Raw genomic sequence first — 17,667 nt, forward strand, 5'->3', positions numbered from 1 at the left:
AAAAATACTAACAGCTGACATGGAGGGCCAACCGGTGGAGATGGATGAATCGCATAATATAGTGGGCGAACGGCTGTCAAGAACTCGCCCTCCAATTACGACTTCTTGCAGTATCCAGACAGCATTTCCTGTCCACCAAGTACACCTGGCATCTCCACAGCGGGCCGTGCCTGGCCACTGGGAATTGTGGAGGATAAGCCAGAGGACGGTGTCATCTTAGGGCGCTCACTAGACTAACTCCTACCATGTCCAGACTGCAGACTGCTTGGTAGGAGATCCTGGCAACGACCAATTATCAGACTGAACGAATCAGTTTTTTTCGCCCTTTTGAATGGAGCCTCCCAATAAAAAAAGAGGTTCTCGGGTCCTGGAGGGCGGAGTATGCGGCGCCCATTTCCCCTAATTACACCCTTGACTTAGGAAAGATATTTCTCTGTGGATGTGCAGCCGACATCCATCACGCTGAGGTTTCCAGTCTACCCTGTTACTCGCAGCAACTACGGAGTAGATTAAGGAGCCAAGTTCGGACAGGGAGCTTGGATCTGATCCCTGTGGACTTCTAGGTTCCAAGCCCTGCATGGCTCGTAAGCTATGGACAACGCTGTCTAACATGAGTGGTCTGAGCTTGTGTTCCTGATCGCTCGAAGCCACCTTAAAAGTTAAACCCATTTGGCGTTGCAATAAGGTTATGGAACTAGCTGGATCAGCGAGTCGGACCACATCGCCGGGCTCTTTGAGTTGATTTGAAACAGGTCCCGACAGGATGCTTGGATTGACCAATTCTGCCCTGGTCCGGGTACCCGTTCTTGGCTATGTATGGACCAAGCACGTTGGACTAGGCATATAATAGCTCTTGGCCAGATAATCCGCCGTTCAGCACCAAGATTCCAACTTGCAACGGGGTGGCTCCACAACTGGATGCATAGGCCTGTGACTGAAAAGAATTGATACTGACCTCACCGCAGCGGCCTCCATATTATTGAGACGGGCGGTCTGATGCTTGGCGACGCGAAGTTTGATGTGTGAAAACAGAAAGAGGCACACACCAAAGCGCCCTGTTCCTGACCAAAATGCGGTGGTTAGCAGGGGCTGCCGAACTCTACCGTAACCCTATCTTGAACTCTGTATACTGGGCTGCGTGACTTGGTCTGCCTTCTATCCATCGTGCCACCGTTCCGTCGAAGCTGTCGCATTTCCGATAGTGACATCAGAAACGGGGCCGGCAGTTCCTGAGGGGACTACCATCATTTCCCTGGCGGAATAGGGCTCATCTTCACACAACGTCGCAAGATTGAAGCAGTACGTAACAAGCTATCCCTCCAGTCCGGAATAACAGTATGAGAAGCTTCTGGGTTGTCGTACCTACTCGTATGCAAGGAAATGCTCAGATCGAACGGGTTCAGGTTAACCTTTGCTGCATCATATCATGCCTGATATGCTGCACCGCAAATCCTATCCAACCAGGCCAAACTTGTCCTGGACTGATGCTCCTTTAAAAGCTTGACAACCTCACACACCACTCCATCACGCGCAAAATTACACCTCTTGTCTAACTTTTCACGCCCTGAGTCACTCCAATATCTGGTAGCGAGCCCGTGATCAGGGGTATAAAGTCTTGTTCGAGGTCTCTGTTCCCTCTCCCTTTTTCTTTCCTTCTACATCTCTCCACTTCGTTACTTTTCAAAGTACCTCTGTGCTTAAACCAGCCATCAGCCAAAGTTCAGGCAGCTTCTTCAAGTTACTTCACCTTACTATCAACCAGTACTATACGTAGTACATCAACAAGTTACCTTACCTCATCAACCAAATACTTCATACTATTTACGACTTCATCAGCATGCGCTTCACCACTCGGGTCCTCGGAGCTGCTGCTCTCACCAACACCATGGGTGCCCTCGCCGCCCTGGCCACCACCACTGTAAGTTCCCCCACCCAACAACCAGCGACCAGGAACCAAAACAACCAATACTAACACCACACAGCACTACAGCGACGGCCTCCAAGGCGCCTGCGGATGTGGCAACAACGCCGGCACCTTCGACTGGCAATACGGCATAACATCCGGCGTCTACACCGCAGCCGCAAGCCAATCCCTCTTCGACGGCGGCGGGATGGAACACTGGTGCGGCTCCGGCTGCGGCAAATGCTACCGGCTGACCTCAACGGGCGTCTCCAGCTGCGAGACCTGCGGCGACGGCGGCGAGGGCGGGAAATCCATCACGGTGATGGTAACCAACCTGTGTCCGTTTGTGGGGAACGAGCAGTGGTGTCCGCAGCCGGGACAGCTGAACCCGCATGGGTACGCCAACCACTTCGATATCATGGGCGGGGCGGGTGTGTTTGGGGATAATGTTGTTGTGGAGTTTGAGGAGACGCCTTGTCCTGGGGATGCGGGGATGAAGTGGAAGACTTGTGAATGTCATCCCGATCTCAAGGGGAAGGAGCTTGTTGATGGGGATGGACATGAGGGTGGTGCTGGTGTTGTTGGGCCTGGCGAGGCCGCTGTTATTTCGGTTAAGGGGGCTCCTATGCCTGCTGAGGCCAAGGGACCTGCGCCTGTTGTTGCTGCTGCTCCTGATGGATTTGTGACTGTTGCGAAGCCGGCTGAGACTGCTGCTCTGGTTCAGCCTGCTGTCTAGACTGACTACTTTCTTTTTCGTCTTATTTTATTGTTTAAAGGGGTATGCTCAACTCATGTCCTTTTCTATCTGTCTTCTATGGACGTGGTCTGGTTATGCTTGATTGTTTGATTCAACACCCCATGTAAAGACAGGACTCTGCAGTCTTGTCTTGTTTGGATTTGTTATACGAGTAGCAGGAGGGTCTTCTCTAATGTCTATTGTCGTGCTTATAGAGTTAGTCACAATCAATTACCACGTTTGTCTCACCATTTTACCACCATTAATAAAGTAGATTGTAAGTAGAGATATCATACAAGCAAAATAACAGCTAACATCGCTAGTAAATACACGGCAGAATCATAACTTCATAACAAGCTCTTATCCATCAAACATTAACAATCTTCACCTGCGCCCTCCGCACATGCTCAACCTGGAGCACCTTGGCCGTCCGAATCTGCACAGGTACAGGCAGGGGCTGCTGCTTCGGCGCAGGATACATATCAATAACCCCACCCTCCTGAATAACACCGGTACGATCCAGATTATTCCTCGCGCGAACATACGGGTCCAGATCCCAGTAATTAAGCCGGATCTGCTCGATGACTTCCTCGCGGTGCGCAATCGCCTCTTCTAGGTCCGTCGGACTCGAACTCGAACTCGAACGCGAACTCGGACTCCCGGCTCGAGAGGCTTCTATCCAGCGGGACGTCGCGGAGAGGAATTCCTCGCCGATAGACTGGCGCTCTGCAAGGAGGGTATCGCGGGTAGCGTAGTCCTTCATGGCGTGGTTCTCGTCTGCTTCTGGTTCGAGATACTCGTACTCCCAGTCTTCGTTCCCGCCGAGCTCGGAGATGATCTGGTCGCGGTCAATGTATTCCTCGAGGTCTTGGACAGTGTATGTGAAATGGATTCTTTCGACGAGTCGTGGGTCGATCCAGGGTTTGATTATTTTCCAGACGCCTGGTCGTGGTTAGCATGGGTCTGTTTAGTATTGGGGGCAAACGGGCAGACGGACCTCCGAATACTCGCGGGGCGTTATGGATGAGGAGAACACCAAGACATTCGGGGTAGTATGTCTCGAAGCAGCGGATTATGAATTTGACAGGGGCGTATTCCTGGTGATCTTAGCGATTGCTCATGGTGTAATATAAGAGAACGTACCATGTTGGCCAGCGAGAAGCCCGTCATGTCAAACAGAACGGTCTACACTCCTGTCAGCGACGACGTTGTATATATAACTTGGTAGAACATACCGCAGTCTCAATCGGCGGCTTTATCAGCAACCGCGCACTTTCGACAACATGCGTGATAAACTGGTTAAGCGCTTCCTGGCTCTGCTCTCCAGGCCGGTGAAAACGTATTCGCACCACCGCGATCGGCCGATTCATCCGGTCGAGTCCATGTACAAAGCCTTTTCCGATTCTCAGTTGTTTGAGAAACCCCGTCGCATCATCTGCAGCATAACGATTCGAAACGTCCTTCTCGTTCTGCGCAGCATACAGTTCCCCGCGCGGTAGTAGCACATTATCCACCCGCATCTCCTTCAACCGCCACGCGGTGGCATTCAAGAGGTGTAACAGCGCCTGGTTCACATCCCACTTGGACACCCGCAGAAACCGGAGGAGATAAACGTCGGGATGCTCATGTTTCGCCGCAGTCAGGACCCCGAACCGGATATCCTCCGGCGACATGACTGCGAGGAACCGACCCACATTGCGCACCTGGGTCGCAGAGAGGCCGACATCGCGAAAGGCCTGGAGGAGCCGGGAATGGTGGACAGAGACAGAGGCTCGACTGCCCCTGCGAACGATGGTTCCCTCGGCGCGCGAGAACAGCGAGCTGCGGCGACTACTGGGCTGCGAACGCGAGGACAGCGAGGAGACGGAAGAGCGGACAGGCTCGAGGCTGTTGCGGCGGACGAGCTGCTCGAGGGCGCCGAGGGACGAGGCCTCTGCCAGGTGCAGCAGGAGGGTCCAGAGCTGCTGCAGACGAGACTCCTGCAGAGGGGACAGGTTGCCCCAGAAGCCGGCTGGGATGCTGGTTGGGTCCGTCATCGTATGACAGACATGCCGTATCAAGATAGAAACAATAAGAGATTAAACAGTAGGTGTGACAGTATGACAGAATTTGAAACAAAGTAAAATCATGAATCAGAATCACAATCAAAATCCCCTGGAGCAAGCGAAGAACAGGCAGCCCACTTCCCCGCAGAAGCGCCAGTGCACAGTCCACTTGGGCTGGTCCTCGGCAGCTGTGATTCCTCCACTGCCCGCCAGTTATTGCCGTTATTGGCTGCGGAGGACTGTTGGAATGTTGATTGTTGACCGAGTTGGATTTAGCGGGACACCCTTGATGCTGATGCTGATTGAGTTGTCTTGTGTTGCCACTCTGTCGGTGATGCATATCCCACGCACGAACACGGGACAAGCGGGCTGTTGCTGCACTAGTCCAGTCCGTCTTCTCAAATGGCGCAAAGTCACTGTCAATCCGACAATCCCTATCAAACAAAACCTTCCAACCTTCCATGGCCCCTGACATCCTGCTCCGGACATGTGTTCCTGCGCACTGACCTGAACCGAACCTGTCCCTGCCCGGCTCTCAATGCCGAAACCATCCCCACGCTGGAACTCTGAAACAATTGACAGCGTGAACTCTGTTCTTCACCCCTTTTCCCAGACTTGTGCCTTATCGGAATACGGGGTCCTGGAAACTGCCCCATCCAGCGGTGGTCAGTATACAACACGGTCGCAGCCACAAATTCCACCAACCATCTGCTCTGACAATGCTAATGATAATTCCTGCTTATTCCACTGACTGTGCGGATATTTCTATAATTTGATTCTGAGGTTGATCATCAGAGGCCTGGCCTTTCTACCCGTCAACAGACAGATGCGAGTAAGCGCCATTATATGCACGGCCAGTCCCTTCGGTTTGTCGCCTCCTCGCGCCTCGGGCTTTTCGGACCAGCGAGTCCAAGGCCGAACCCCGAGCTGCATCTCTTTCTTCAGGTTTGGGTCACGACCATCATGCCATCTCGCATTCCCCAGTATCAACTGTGCGGGCCTGCTCAGCCAGAGCTTCAGGCTTGAATCAGATCCTTGCATCAAAAGGCTGGGATACCCTGGTAACCCTGGCATGCGTCGCGATCTCATAAAAGCCCCGACTGGCTCTATAAGGTCGTAATCAAGCCAAGATAACGTGTTCTCCAAAAATACCAATGCCAGTCGACCATTCCATCGCTGGTACTTGTCTCTACATGATCAGGCCCTTTCAACGAAAGCGCGAGACAGCCTGTCGCCTTGTTCAATGGGTGGGCTCTCGCGACATCGGTCTCCGAGAGTGCTGGGCCGATTCAAAATCGCACTCTGGATGGACATGTCGTCCAATAACTGTCGATAACTGTCGATATACATGCAGCGTCGACCACGAGGGATGTGCTGTCGCCGCGGCGCAGCACCGAGCCCCGGCCCAGATAGATAAGACCGATGTCCCGTTGTCTTGGACATCTGAAACTCCGTGAATCCACCTCCAGAACAGCCGACATGCTGTCCCAAACCGACATCGGGACTGGCCAAGCCAAGCCATCAATTACACTCGAACCATTGGATGTTCTCTCAAGGTTGGAGCCATCTCGAGGAGCCAGCCATGCCCACTGGTGGAAGCGTACCGGTCCGCAACTTGCCCTGATGCTGAAGGAAGCCGGGTACACTGTAGACAAACAGTTTGAGGTCCTCCTGTTCTATTACCACTGTATAGTATGTCACCACCACCGCTGGTGGGAAGTACTGACCTCTAGGTCCCCTACCTCGGTCCCATGCCCGATGACAGCGGCGACTTCAAACGGAAGTCTCTCGTATCAGATATTGGCATTCCACTGGAGTACTCGTGGAAGTGGGATACCGCAGCCAACAGCCCCGATGTGCGCCTCACCATCGAAGCCATCAACGAGCTCAGTGGCACCCGGTATGATCCTCTCAACCAGTCTCCCTCGCTGGAGCTGTTCCAGCGCCTGTCACACATCCTGCCACAGCTCGATCCGTCCTGGACGAGCCACTTCCTCTCCACCTTCTACGACCACGACAAAGTCAAGTACGTGGAAGAGTCGCAGTCAGCATCCGGCATGCCTCTCCGGTCCACGATGCTCGTCTGCTTCGAGTTCGGTCGCAACGGCACAAAATCCAAGACATACATGAGCCCGCGAAAATTAGGCCAGCAGGGATTCGCCCCGTTGTCAGAGTACATGTCCGCCATCCAAGCCCTAGGACCGAGCCGGGCCCTCGAAGCCCTGACCGACTTCCTCAACACCAGCCCCGAAGGACCCGACCTCAAACCCTTCATGCTGGCCGTCGATAACGTCGCCCCGTCCGCCTCACGACTCAAGTTCTACTTCGCTACCCCACGAACAAGCTACAACTCCATCCGCGAAGTTCTCACCCTCGGCGGCCTCGTCAAGAACCCAACCCTCGAGTCCAAATTACGCCCGCTCCACGAACTCGTCAAAGCCATCATGCCCGCGCCCGTAGACCTCCCCGATGACGCCGACATCCCAGCGGCCCCGTCAAAAGCCACATCAGAGTCTGAATCCTCCTCCGACATGGCTAGCCAGCGCCCCGCCTTCACCGCCGGATACCAGTACTACTTCGACATTGCCCCCGGTGCCTCCCTCCCCGATATTAAATTCTACATCCCCATTCGCAAGGAGCAGATGAGCGACCGGATCGTCGCGGACGGACTTACAGACTGGATGAGAGCGCAGGGCCGCGGAGCGTTCTGCGATGGATATGTCAGGGTTCTGGAGGGGTTGGCTGGGGGGAAGGATTTGAGTCAGTGCAACGGCCTGCATACCCATATTTGCTGCATGGTGAAGGCAGATGGGGAGTTCGAGGTTACGTCTTATCTAGCGCCGGGAGTGAAGGAATAAATTGGTAGTATTTATCTATGTCAAGTTCTCTAGATGTTTGCCTCAGGTCTTCTTTCTTGATCGATTGTAGTCATAAACATTAACAATTTGTCCTCCTTCGTCTGTCCTCTTCTCCACAAGAGACACAAAACCAGACACCCGTCTCGAGTGCTTTTATCCGACAGAAAACAGGAATCCGGAATCTTCTTTCTAAACTTTAGCGAATACGAGGTCACATCCGCGCTCCCCACGATGTATCCACCCCCAGCACGCCATTGGCACCAGCCACTCGTGTTCTCCTTGGCTTCTGCGCTGCAGCTTCTATATTTGTCCCTTGGGTCCTATCTATGCGGAGCCTGTTCATCAATTGTGGAATCCGGGTTCACCTCGCTAACATTCAGTGGGATTGATACGAGTGATCATCACGCGGTTGAAGTCGTATCCACAAGGAATTAACATACTACCAGTTTGAACAATATTAATATGGGGTGAATATAAATACCTCGCCGCCCTGAATATTTACTTACCCTCCCTCACTCCACTCCCCCTTCAACACCCGGTCGCCCATACAACCCGAAGCCAAACGGCTTCAACAAACACACGCCACCATGCCTCCCTTCCACAGCATCGCCCTGCTATCGCTCCTCCCCCTCGTCTCCCCAATGTTCCTCGTCCCCCGAACCTCCTGGAACGCCACCCCGCCAACAGAACCCTACAAACCCATGCCCCAGCCCAACCTCGGGACAAAAATCCACTACGTCGGCCCTGTCTACACCACCCGCCCACACGCCCACTGCAGCGCCTACATGAAATCCATCCAGGAAGACCACCTCGCCAACCCCGAGCAGGGCTGGATGGACATCGCATACAACCTAGCCGTGTGCGAACACGGGTACGTCTTTGACGGGCGCGGGGCGGGCCATATGTCCGGAGCGAATGGGAACAGCACGCTCAATGAGAATCACTATGCTGTTCTTGCGTTTCTGGGAAAAGTGGGACTGATGGAACCGACGGGGGAACAGGTTGAGGGGGTTAAAGATGCCGTTGCGTATCTGAGGCGTGCTGGGGCCGGACGGGAGATTCGGGGCCATAGGGATGGGTGGAATACGGAGTGTCCCGGGGAGAATCTATATAAGCTTGTTACTGGGGGTGGATTGGAGCCCGGGAAATTGTGGGATGGGGGTGAGCATGTTGTTAAGCACGGGGAGACCGTGGAGTGTATTGCGGAGGAGTATAATGTACCGGCGAGGTATATTGTTGCTGTGAATGGGCTGAAGGGGGTTGAGGATGTCAAGGCTGGAGATGTGCTTGAGATTCCAGCCAGGGGAGTGCCGATTGACCCAAGTTTGTTCCCACCGGAGGAAGGGGATGGGGATGGAGATGGTGGTGAGCTCAACTATGAGGAGTTTCCTGGGGCGGATTTCTTCAAGAGCGAGCCGAATAGTCCGATTATCAAGTCTATGGGGGAGAGACTGGTTGAGATTGGCTGTGGCAAGTACAGTGACGGGCCTAGCACGCAATGGACGGATGAGGACCTGGCGAGCTATGCCTGTTGGCAGGAGGCGCTTGGGTATACGGGGGCAGATGCGGACGGATGGCCTGGAAAGGTCTCTTGGGATCAGCTGCAGGTTCCGGCTGTTGAGTGAAGCATAATTATAACCGATTTATATAACTCTAAGATAAGCCGAACGGCGATATCGCTGAAAGAAATCTATATATACAATGAAGATTATAATGCAGAAGACATATCACCCTGATCCCTCTCCAAATATCATTCCCTCAATAGCTGCTCTCTCTCCACTCCCCTCAACAAGCCCTCTGAAAATACCACCCTCAACACCCATCAGCGCACTCGGCTTGTCCATCTCCACTACTTCGCCCTTCTCAAGGACAACAATGCGGTCAAAGTCCGCAATCGTCGACAGCCGGTGCGCAATGACGATCAACGTACACTCCGAAATCTCCTCTCTCAGCGCCCGCTGGATCAGAATATCTGATTTCATATCAATGCTGGCTGTTGCCTCATCCATGATAAGAATTTTTGGACGCGATACGAGAGCCCGAGCGAGGCAAAGGAGTTGTCGCTGGCCTTGGGAAAGATTCTTGCCACCTTCGGCAATGGAGAAGGAGAGCGGGATGTGAGCGGGCTTAGAGGCTTGTGCTTCAGAGGGAGAGTCGTGGTTGGAAATGGCTGCAGGCTGGTTCGGCGTAGAAAGCGCTACTTTCTCCAAAGCATCGCGGAGCTCGGAGTCATCATGCTGATTGAATGGATCTAACACCTCACGAACTGTTCCGGCAAAGACGACCGGGTCTTGTGAGATAATACCAACGCGCGAACGCAAATCGTGAAGTTTAATCGTGCCAATATCGACTCCGTCGATGTGGATCGAGCCCGAGCGGATATCGAGACACCGCAGCAGGGTCATGGCTAGCGAGGACTTTCCAGCACCCGTGCGTCCAACAACACCGACGCGCTCACCCTGCCGGATGCAGAAGTTGAGGTTGCGCAGGACAGGCGGAAGAGACGGCGCATACGCGACCGTGAGGTCAGTCAACTCAACCTCGCCCTTTGTCGGCCAGGCCGCGGGGACGTCCACGCCAGTCTGGGGTTCTTGTTCAAGTTCTGTATACTCGATGATACGTTCGGCAGCGTTGAAGTTGACCTCGAGGTCAGCGTATTGCGACAAGACCCAGGATATCTGTCTAGACATGTCTAGCGCAAAGCTAAGTGCAAATCCGGCCAGGGGCGCATCGAGTGTGCGGATTCCGACGAACGTCATTGTTACGGAGGCGACGAACTAAACGATTAGCTTTGGCTGTCCGATTAGTTGAATTAAGACTTACCACTGCGCCTACTAAGCTCAGCCAAAACTCCATCCAGCAGGCAAACAGCCATCGATGCCAGAGTGCTTGGCAATGCACATCGATGAGACCGTACATCCGCTTCAGGTATGCCTGCTCGCGTCCGAAGGCCCGAATGGTAGGCAGCCCGGTCAGGAGGGACCCGACCAGCTCGAATATCGGTGATTTTGCAGTACTTTCCAGTCTCTTCGCCTCTCGAGCACCGGTCACGTAATAGTACCCAACACCCCACGAGGCCAGGAGACAGAGAATTCCGAGTCCGACGATGGGAGGGGACGTTAGTAGAGCTGCGACCAGGACGCAAAGGATCGAAACCATGCCATGGATGGTATAAGATAGGTCGAGAGCGAGGTCAGAGTCGAGAGTTCCAAAATCGGAGGTGAACCTGTTCAGGATCTGGCCGACAGGTGTTGTATCCAAGAAGCGCAGCGGTGCACGCAAAAAGATGGCAGTGAATGTTTCAAAGACTGCCTTGGATGCCTTAAGTGAGCCGTGTAGGATTATCGCGATGCGGGCGATTTCTATAACCCATGCACAGGCCGAGATCGCCAGATAGATTGAGCCGTAGTACACAAGACGCTTGTCGAGCTTCGGGGGCTGTGATGCGATTTGAATACCATTGCCGGGCTGCACAAGCAAGGAGTCCATGGGCTTCTGGTACGACCGAGTCCATACCGAAACCCAGTACGGGATTGCCAGGTTGAGCAAGAGAAGGAGCACCAGGACAACGATAATCATGACCCAGGGGAAGTAGCCTCCAGAGGCGTTGATATACGCTTTATACACCTTGGCATTGGCAACCCCAGTCTCTCGCTTTTCCTCCTCGTAGAACTTATTAGATTTAGCGACAGACTCTCGACGGCCGCTCGATTTTACGCTCGGCTTCGGTGAATTGGATCTGCTATCGGATGTTTCTGAGCTGTCTACCGTCGTAGCGGAGTCGTCACCACAGACGTCCAGGTATCGCGCCTGAGCGGCACCCCCATTCTCCAGATTCACCAAGTACGCAGCGCCATCGAGACACAACTTCACATGGTGGGTTGCTAGAATCCGTGTTCTGCCTTCGGACAGGCTACCGGTCAACGCCTGCTCGTATAGGTGGCGCCCAACATGGGAATCGACGGCACTAAAAATATCGTCAAGCACCAAAATACTGGCTCGGCTGTAGAGGGCCCGTGCCAATGCCAGACGCCACTTCTGGCCACCGCTCAGGTTGATCCCATTGGCACCGATGTCCGTCTTGTCGCCTTCGGGGAATATCTTCAGGTCTGGCGGGAGAGCACAAGCCTGGATCACCTCATCGTATCTCGCTTGATTCCAGGGAAGACCGAACAAAATTGATTCGCGAATAGTCGCGTTCTCGATCCACGGATCCTGCGAAACATATGCCACCACACCATCGACCAACCAGTCATGTGGGCCTTGAGGAGCTGAAGTAGACTTGCCCTGGGGAACAATCACATCTCCTTTCACGACGTCGGCTTCGCCGATGAGAGCGTGTAGGAGAAGCGACTTTCCCGCACCACTGCGGCCAGCGATTACGCTTAGTGCGTTGGACGGGAAATTGAGGTTGAGATCCTTCAGCTGGAATTGATCTATATTTTCGTCGGAGGCGCGTCTTGGCCACGTAATTGTCGCGTCGCTGAAAGTTATTTCATGCCCAGGTGTTCGGTCATCAGCATGGTCTTCGAGTCCGAGGAAACGAGCAATGCGTCGCAAACTGACCCTCGCATCCAAGAGGTCAGTGGCAATTTCAGGGAGAATGCTGAGAATATTCTGCAAGTTCTCAAACAGCGACAGTGCAGTGAAAGCAGTAGAAGGCGAAACCCCTCCATTAAAGTAAATATAGGTCGCAATCGATAGAAAGCTCATGCAAATAGGCCCGATGGTCCAGATGGCGGTAAGATAGATGTGGAACAAGAACACAGCTTTCTGGTCTTGCAGTTCCTTGCCACGGATGGTTTGTACTTTCTGGTACCATTCAGACTCAAGCGCGCTGAACTTGATCTGTCGTATGCCACGGACCATTTCAGTTAGCGAAGCCGATTTCTCGTCGCGGCGATCCATTAACGTTTGTTCCTTTTGGCTGTATTTCTTGGTGATCGTGAAATACAGTGGCGTCAGTGAAAATGGAATTATGCATGCAGCCACTGTTGGCTTCCATCCCATGAGATATACGAGGAAGATAGTGGTCAGGGCAAGCTCGACGACAGAGTCGAGCAGGAGGTGGTTGTACCGAATGAAGTCTGATATTTTCTCCACGTCGACACCGAGCAAGTTCAAAATCGAGTGCTTCGTTCGAGGAGCTTCATCACTCTCGTAGTCACTATCTTTATCTTCTTTCTCGTCCTCATCCGTATCATGGGCAGGGGCGACGATATCTTTCAAACCCATTGCCTTCTTCGTGATTATAGCGAAGAGTTGTTCGTTGACTGGCAGCGAAATCTTTAAATCGGCAATAAAGTTCCGGACGGATTCTAGCCAGGATGTCCCAATCAGCGACAGACCAAGAGCCAAAGCAGTCAGCCACAACTGCAACTGGTTGTCGACGCCGATATCACGGTCCTCGAAGAGTCGAAGGATGGTCAAAAGCAGAAAGTTCGGAAGGAAGCGCACTGCGCCACTGATCAGTTGAATTGCGATCTGAGCAACAGCATTTCGCCAGTAAAGCTGAAACCATCTCTTCCATTGGACTGACGTAGAATCACCGGCAAAGAATCTCTCGGACAGAGTCCGGGCACGAACCTCCTGGGCAACGAGAGGCAGGTCTTCCGGGTTGAGTCGGCCATTATGTGTGGCGAGGGAAAGGGTTCTCATTGCCCAAGCGAATGTGTAACGGTTAAGAAATGAGACAGAATCCTTCGGATCGACCAGCTTGCCGTCACGGTAGACCGCCGGTCCTCGCGGGAGGCATAAGTTGACAGCCAGCAAAATAACCGCGGCCACCAGTTGAACGATAGCCAGGGCATCGTGGGGATCTACGCCGGCGATACGCTCTTCACTATGCAAGGCCAGAAGATCTGGTACGATGATTGAGAGGCCGGTGGCCAAAGCCGACACGGCGCTGTACCACCCCAGGCTAAACCTATCCGCCGGGTTTTGGCGGGTCGAAAGGACAATTTCTTGAAATAGGGTCACAGCCTGCACCATTAGCATACACTTCAAGCAGTATCGAGTGTTGTCATACCCATGCCACAAATTGTAGGATTTTATCTGTCGTTGAGGCATCTGTGCTCATCCATGACCAGAAGGCGGCGGCCGTGCCTACAGCGCTTACCAGCACAAGACAGACGCGCTGCCACAGCGACCGAGGCGATTTGCCAGTTGTGATTATTTCATCATCGCTATCAGACTCCAGCAAATTGTAGGGTTTGTTGCGACAGCGGGTGACCAAGGTGTATGCGTGTGGAGTCGCCAGCGCACCGGCGACAACGCAAGCGGTCGAGGAGGCCGCGAGGGCGAGCTGCGAAAGCGGCATTGATGAGGACGAGCTTTGTCAACCATTGGAAGGCGATACGGGACAGGACAGCTCGCTATAAATGAGGCGATGAAGAGAATTAAGCATATTCGAGCCGATTATCGTGTCCAGGAGAGCGATGACTCCTTTGGAGCTTTTTTCATCTGGATGAATCACGGATCTGCAGGCACCGACATTTTTGGCAAATTGCATCTGCTCGGCGTCCCAATGCGGTGCCCTCGCAGTAAACTACCCTCAGCCTTCGTGGGTCCTAGCTTGGTGCGCACCAGAGCCGCAGTCAATCCGGTGAGGAGTTCGTCATCTCGACTCATCGCGGTTTGCGTGGGCCGCCGAAAGGGTGTCCGCAGATCTCCCTGAATGGGCAGGTCGAAGCGCCAAGACATTGACAACTCTGCACATTCTCGATTTACATTCTTTTACATCGCGAATTCCTCTGCAGATTGAGGAATTCGAATGCAGATTGAAAATTCGGCAGAATCGCATGCAGAATCTGGGCGAATTAGGTATGCAGTAACACCAAGTTATACATATTAGATATATATATCTTCCTGTGGCGGCTATTGTCTATTTGATGACTTGACGTTCGAAGGTATATTACAGTCTTGGCATCTTTGCGCTGACGATTAAGAACCTGGGAGTCATAGTGGCGCTACAGACTATGCATGAGCTAAGCGAAGTGTCTAGTCCTTATTATCCGCGGCTACTAAAAGGTCAAGATATTCTGAGGAGACTGGTGGCAACGGAGATGTCCGGCCATGGCGAGAAGAGTGACGCTGAGACACGTCTGGGTACCGAAACATGAGATGTCTTTGTTCCAGCCAACAAAGACATCCAACAAAGAAAGCCCCATAAATCTTCGGGGGCAGATCGATATGGAAACTGATGCGTTGTCTGTGGTTGGTGCGCAGCAGCTTAATGTTCGGTCCACCCCGCATATTTCGAATTAAGTTTTGGTACTTGTGTCCTGGAACCCACGTTTTCAACGACGTTGGTATACTTGGCAATTACGCTAGGAAAGAACAGGAGCCAGACCGGGGAAGCACAGACAGGGATGGGCCGAGCGGTTGGTAACTTGGTACGAGTCAGCTGGGACGCTAGGAGCAGATTTCCGCATCTGGAGCCACATCAAGGACCGCCCAGCATGGGAGGCGACACGACTAGACATGGCCGGGCTCTTCTGGGTTGTCGCTACCGGAGATCAAGACTCGACAAGTCGCAGAGAGCTTGATGTCTGGGGATTTGCGTGGGGCCGGCAGTGGGGAATGGACCATGGCTGTCATAGTGCAATGCGGGGTAGACACAGCTGAGACTTGGTATCAAGCCTCGCTGCAGAGATGAATCTGAAATGACTCGCTCACTTCGAGTTTCATTGCGATGGTGCCAGTCCACGTCTATTCGATATCAGTCGACACTGGTGTTTTCATCATGCTTCAATCCCGGATAATACTGGACAATAACCCCCGACATAGCTGCGCATCTGCCCCGGATCCGGGGAAGCACCCTTCGCACTAGTGGCCAGGGCGAGACTGTCAGTGGCGTTAAACTTTGAAAAGTTGAACCACGTCGTAGAATAACCGACAAGGTGCCGAGGATGTGCTCTGCTGTAGATGTAGGTGCGAGCGCAAAACAGAGCATTCTGCAGACGATATGTGCTCGGGTCGTGATCTTGACATCACGATCTGCTGATGTCTTCAACAATGGGGAGGCGTTGCCAAGGGACCCCCTCCTATGTCCCCCGCTGGCACCCGCGCTAATTTGCCCCTATCGCGAGGAAACCTGGGGTGACACCAGGAAGATGCAGCTAGCTGTCCTGAATTTGCTTGGCTGATAGGGGTATAAAGAGGTCCAATTCGCCGTGAAATTGTCCAACCCGGTAGCCCTCGAATGTTCTTCAAAAGTCCGCACTCCAGGTGAAATCTTCTAATATGGTGAACGACATTGAAAAGGTCTCCGCTGAGCGAATCTCTGCGGAGAAGATTGAATATGTCGATAGTCTCCCGCAAACCAAACGCGTGGTTGACATCGACGATGACGAGGAGTACACCTATGAAGAACAGCGGAAGATCGTCCATCGTGTTGACCGCCGGCTGGTCATAATAATAGGTGCCGCATACTGCATCAGTTTGATGGATCGTACAAACGTGTCGGTAGCGGCAATTACTGGGTAACATTATGCATCACCCTGTGCTGAAGCGCCTTTCTGACAGTTTATGTGTTAGAATGATGGAGGATCTTGAGTTGGCGGTCGGGTTTCGATATGTTTGTGCTCTGCACTTACACAACTGCTGAAACAGCTCACTGACTTGATGTTAGTCTATCATGGTGCTGGTCTTTTTCGTGACCTACATCGTATTCCAGCCCTTAGCAACCGCCATTATTCGAAAGATCGGACCTCGAACATTCATCTCCTCAATAGTGATGACCTGGGGAGCATGTCTAATTGTATGGCTCTCATTCTGTCTTCGTGAATTGTACTGAACTGTCCTTTCTCTGTAGGGGTTCGCATACTCCCCGAACTGGCAGACGCTGGCTGGGTTGCGTGCGCTTCTTGGTCTCCTAGAGGCTGGTTTCTTTCCCGGCTCGGTTTATCTCCTGTCGTGCTGGTACTCGCGTTGTTAGTACTTGGCTCTTTCAATTGTCGACGACGCGAAGCAAGCTAACCTGAGCTTCCACAGATGAGGTCCAAAAGCGCTACTCACTCTTTTACCTGATCGGCTGTGTTGCATCTGCTCTTTCCGGTATTCTCGCCTTTGGCTTCAGCCAGATGGCGCCACTTCAAGGCCTGAACGGGTGGCAATGGATTTTCATTATGCAGGCAGTTTTGACGTTCATCATCGGCATTCTATGCATGATCTTTGTCGTCGACTTCCCTGATAGGGCGTCTAAAGCATGGGGTTTCCTGAGTGAGAAAGAATGTGCTTTCGTCCTCCGCCGACTGAACAGGGATCGTGCAGACGCCAATCCAGAGCCGTTCAGTTTGGGCAAGTTCCTCCGCCCAGCATTGGATCTAAAGATCTGGGCGTTTGCATTCATTTTCTTGTCGGTTCCCCCGGGTTTGCCTTATACCCTCACTTAGCTGACAGTTGCATCAGTGCCCTGACGACCCTGTCCTATGGCATCGCGTACTTCCTGCCAATCATCCTCCGTGATAATATGGGGTTCAGCGTCGGAGCAGCTCAGTGTCTCGTCGCACCCCCATTTGTCCTCGCTGGAATTCTCATGGTTGCAACCTCGTGGGTCGGAGATAAGTACTGCATGCGCGCGCCAATTCTGGCCTTCAACAGTGTGGTCACCCTGATCGGGCTCCCAATTATGGGTTTCGCCGAGAGCTCAGCGGTCCGTTTCTTCGGCGTATTCCTGACAACGGCTGGAGTGAATGCCAATATCCCAGCCTGTATGGCATACCAGGCCAACAATATTCGGGGGCAGTGGACCCGTGCATTTGCTAGTGCCACACTTGTTGCTTTTGGTGGGATTGGTGGGATTGCGGGGAGTCTGGTGTTTCGGTCGCAGGATGCGCCGGATTATATCCCTGGCATCTGGGCTGTCATAACGTGAGTGCTCCCTCATCGTAACGTCTATTAACGCTTTGGAATGTACGACTAACCCATCGGTTTAGATGTCAGCTGTGTCTTCTCGTTGTGGTGGCAGCTCTGAGCCTTCATTTCTGGATAAGCAACCGCAAGGCTGATCGCGGGGAGAAGATTCTCGAGGGATCCCCTGATTTCCGGTACACAATTTGAGAGAAAGTCATTAATAGCAACGGCGATAGTTCCAATGGAATATGATGCTTTCACTGCTCAAGA

The 17,667-nt window shown here is 53.0% G+C and overlaps 7 protein-coding genes across 7 annotated transcripts; 4 read left to right on the forward strand and 3 right to left on the reverse strand.

Moving 5' to 3' along the window:
• Positions 1-1,837: 1,837 nt before the first annotated feature.
• Positions 1,838-2,639, forward strand: ASPSYDRAFT_34770 (putative endoglucanase; the record flags this gene model as incomplete). The annotated part of the gene is made up of 2 exons (XM_040845277.1): positions 1,838-1,918; positions 1,983-2,639. 2 exons carry the CDS (start codon positions 1,838-1,840, stop codon positions 2,637-2,639), a joined length of 738 nt encoding a protein of 245 aa, XP_040698755.1.
• A 367-nt stretch (positions 2,640-3,006) lies between these two features.
• On the reverse strand, positions 3,007-4,675 carry ASPSYDRAFT_34771 (CRAL-TRIO domain-containing protein; the record flags this gene model as incomplete). The annotated part of the gene is made up of 4 exons (XM_040845278.1): positions 3,007-3,581; positions 3,637-3,736; positions 3,783-3,824; positions 3,875-4,675. The coding sequence occupies 4 exons, from the start codon at positions 4,673-4,675 to the stop codon at positions 3,007-3,009; spliced, it is 1,518 nt and encodes a 505-aa protein (XP_040698756.1).
• A 115-nt stretch (positions 4,676-4,790) lies between these two features.
• Positions 4,791-5,311, reverse strand: ASPSYDRAFT_436601 (uncharacterized protein). Its single transcript, XM_040846700.1, has one exon. The coding sequence runs from the start codon at positions 5,171-5,173 to the stop codon at positions 4,907-4,909; it is 267 nt and encodes an 88-aa protein (XP_040698757.1). The 5' UTR covers positions 5,174-5,311; the 3' UTR covers positions 4,791-4,906.
• Positions 5,312-5,938: 627 nt separating this feature from the next.
• On the forward strand, positions 5,939-7,678 carry ASPSYDRAFT_49100 (uncharacterized protein). The gene has a single exon (XM_040847774.1). The coding sequence runs from the start codon at positions 6,436-6,438 to the stop codon at positions 7,540-7,542; it is 1,107 nt and encodes a 368-aa protein (XP_040698758.1). The 5' UTR covers positions 5,939-6,435; the 3' UTR covers positions 7,543-7,678.
• Positions 7,679-8,129: 451 nt separating this feature from the next.
• On the forward strand, positions 8,130-9,167 carry ASPSYDRAFT_92988 (uncharacterized protein; the record flags this gene model as incomplete). Its single annotated transcript, XM_040852761.1, has 1 exon — positions 8,130-9,167. The coding sequence occupies one exon, from the start codon at positions 8,130-8,132 to the stop codon at positions 9,165-9,167; it is 1,038 nt and encodes a 345-aa protein (XP_040698759.1).
• Positions 9,168-9,269: 102 nt separating this feature from the next.
• On the reverse strand, positions 9,270-13,861 carry ASPSYDRAFT_158715 (putative ABC transporter; the record flags this gene model as incomplete). Its single annotated transcript, XM_040842751.1, has 3 exons — positions 9,270-10,319; positions 10,366-13,524; positions 13,571-13,861. The coding sequence occupies 3 exons, from the start codon at positions 13,859-13,861 to the stop codon at positions 9,270-9,272; spliced, it is 4,500 nt and encodes a 1,499-aa protein (XP_040698760.1).
• A 1,925-nt stretch (positions 13,862-15,786) lies between these two features.
• Positions 15,787-17,604, forward strand: ASPSYDRAFT_34775 (uncharacterized protein; the record flags this gene model as incomplete). The annotated part of the gene is made up of 6 exons (XM_040845279.1): positions 15,787-16,008; positions 16,175-16,303; positions 16,358-16,475; positions 16,537-16,914; positions 16,938-17,415; positions 17,481-17,604. The coding sequence occupies 6 exons, from the start codon at positions 15,787-15,789 to the stop codon at positions 17,602-17,604; spliced, it is 1,449 nt and encodes a 482-aa protein (XP_040698761.1).
• Positions 17,605-17,667: the final 63 nt, after the last annotated feature.

Source organism: Aspergillus sydowii (genome assembly GCF_001890705.1).
Source record: "Aspergillus sydowii CBS 593.65 unplaced genomic scaffold ASPSYscaffold_12, whole genome shotgun sequence".
Taxonomy (NCBI): Eukaryota; Fungi; Ascomycota; class Eurotiomycetes; order Eurotiales; family Aspergillaceae; genus Aspergillus; species Aspergillus sydowii.

Coding starts and splice junctions, on each gene's coding strand:
- ASPSYDRAFT_436601 (XM_040846700.1), bottom strand. CDS start 5,173: ATGTCCGGAGCAGGATGTCAGGGGCCATGGAAGGTTGGAAGGTTTTGT.
- ASPSYDRAFT_49100 (XM_040847774.1), top strand. CDS start 6,436: ATGCCCGATGACAGCGGCGACTTCAAACGGAAGTCTCTCGTATCAGAT.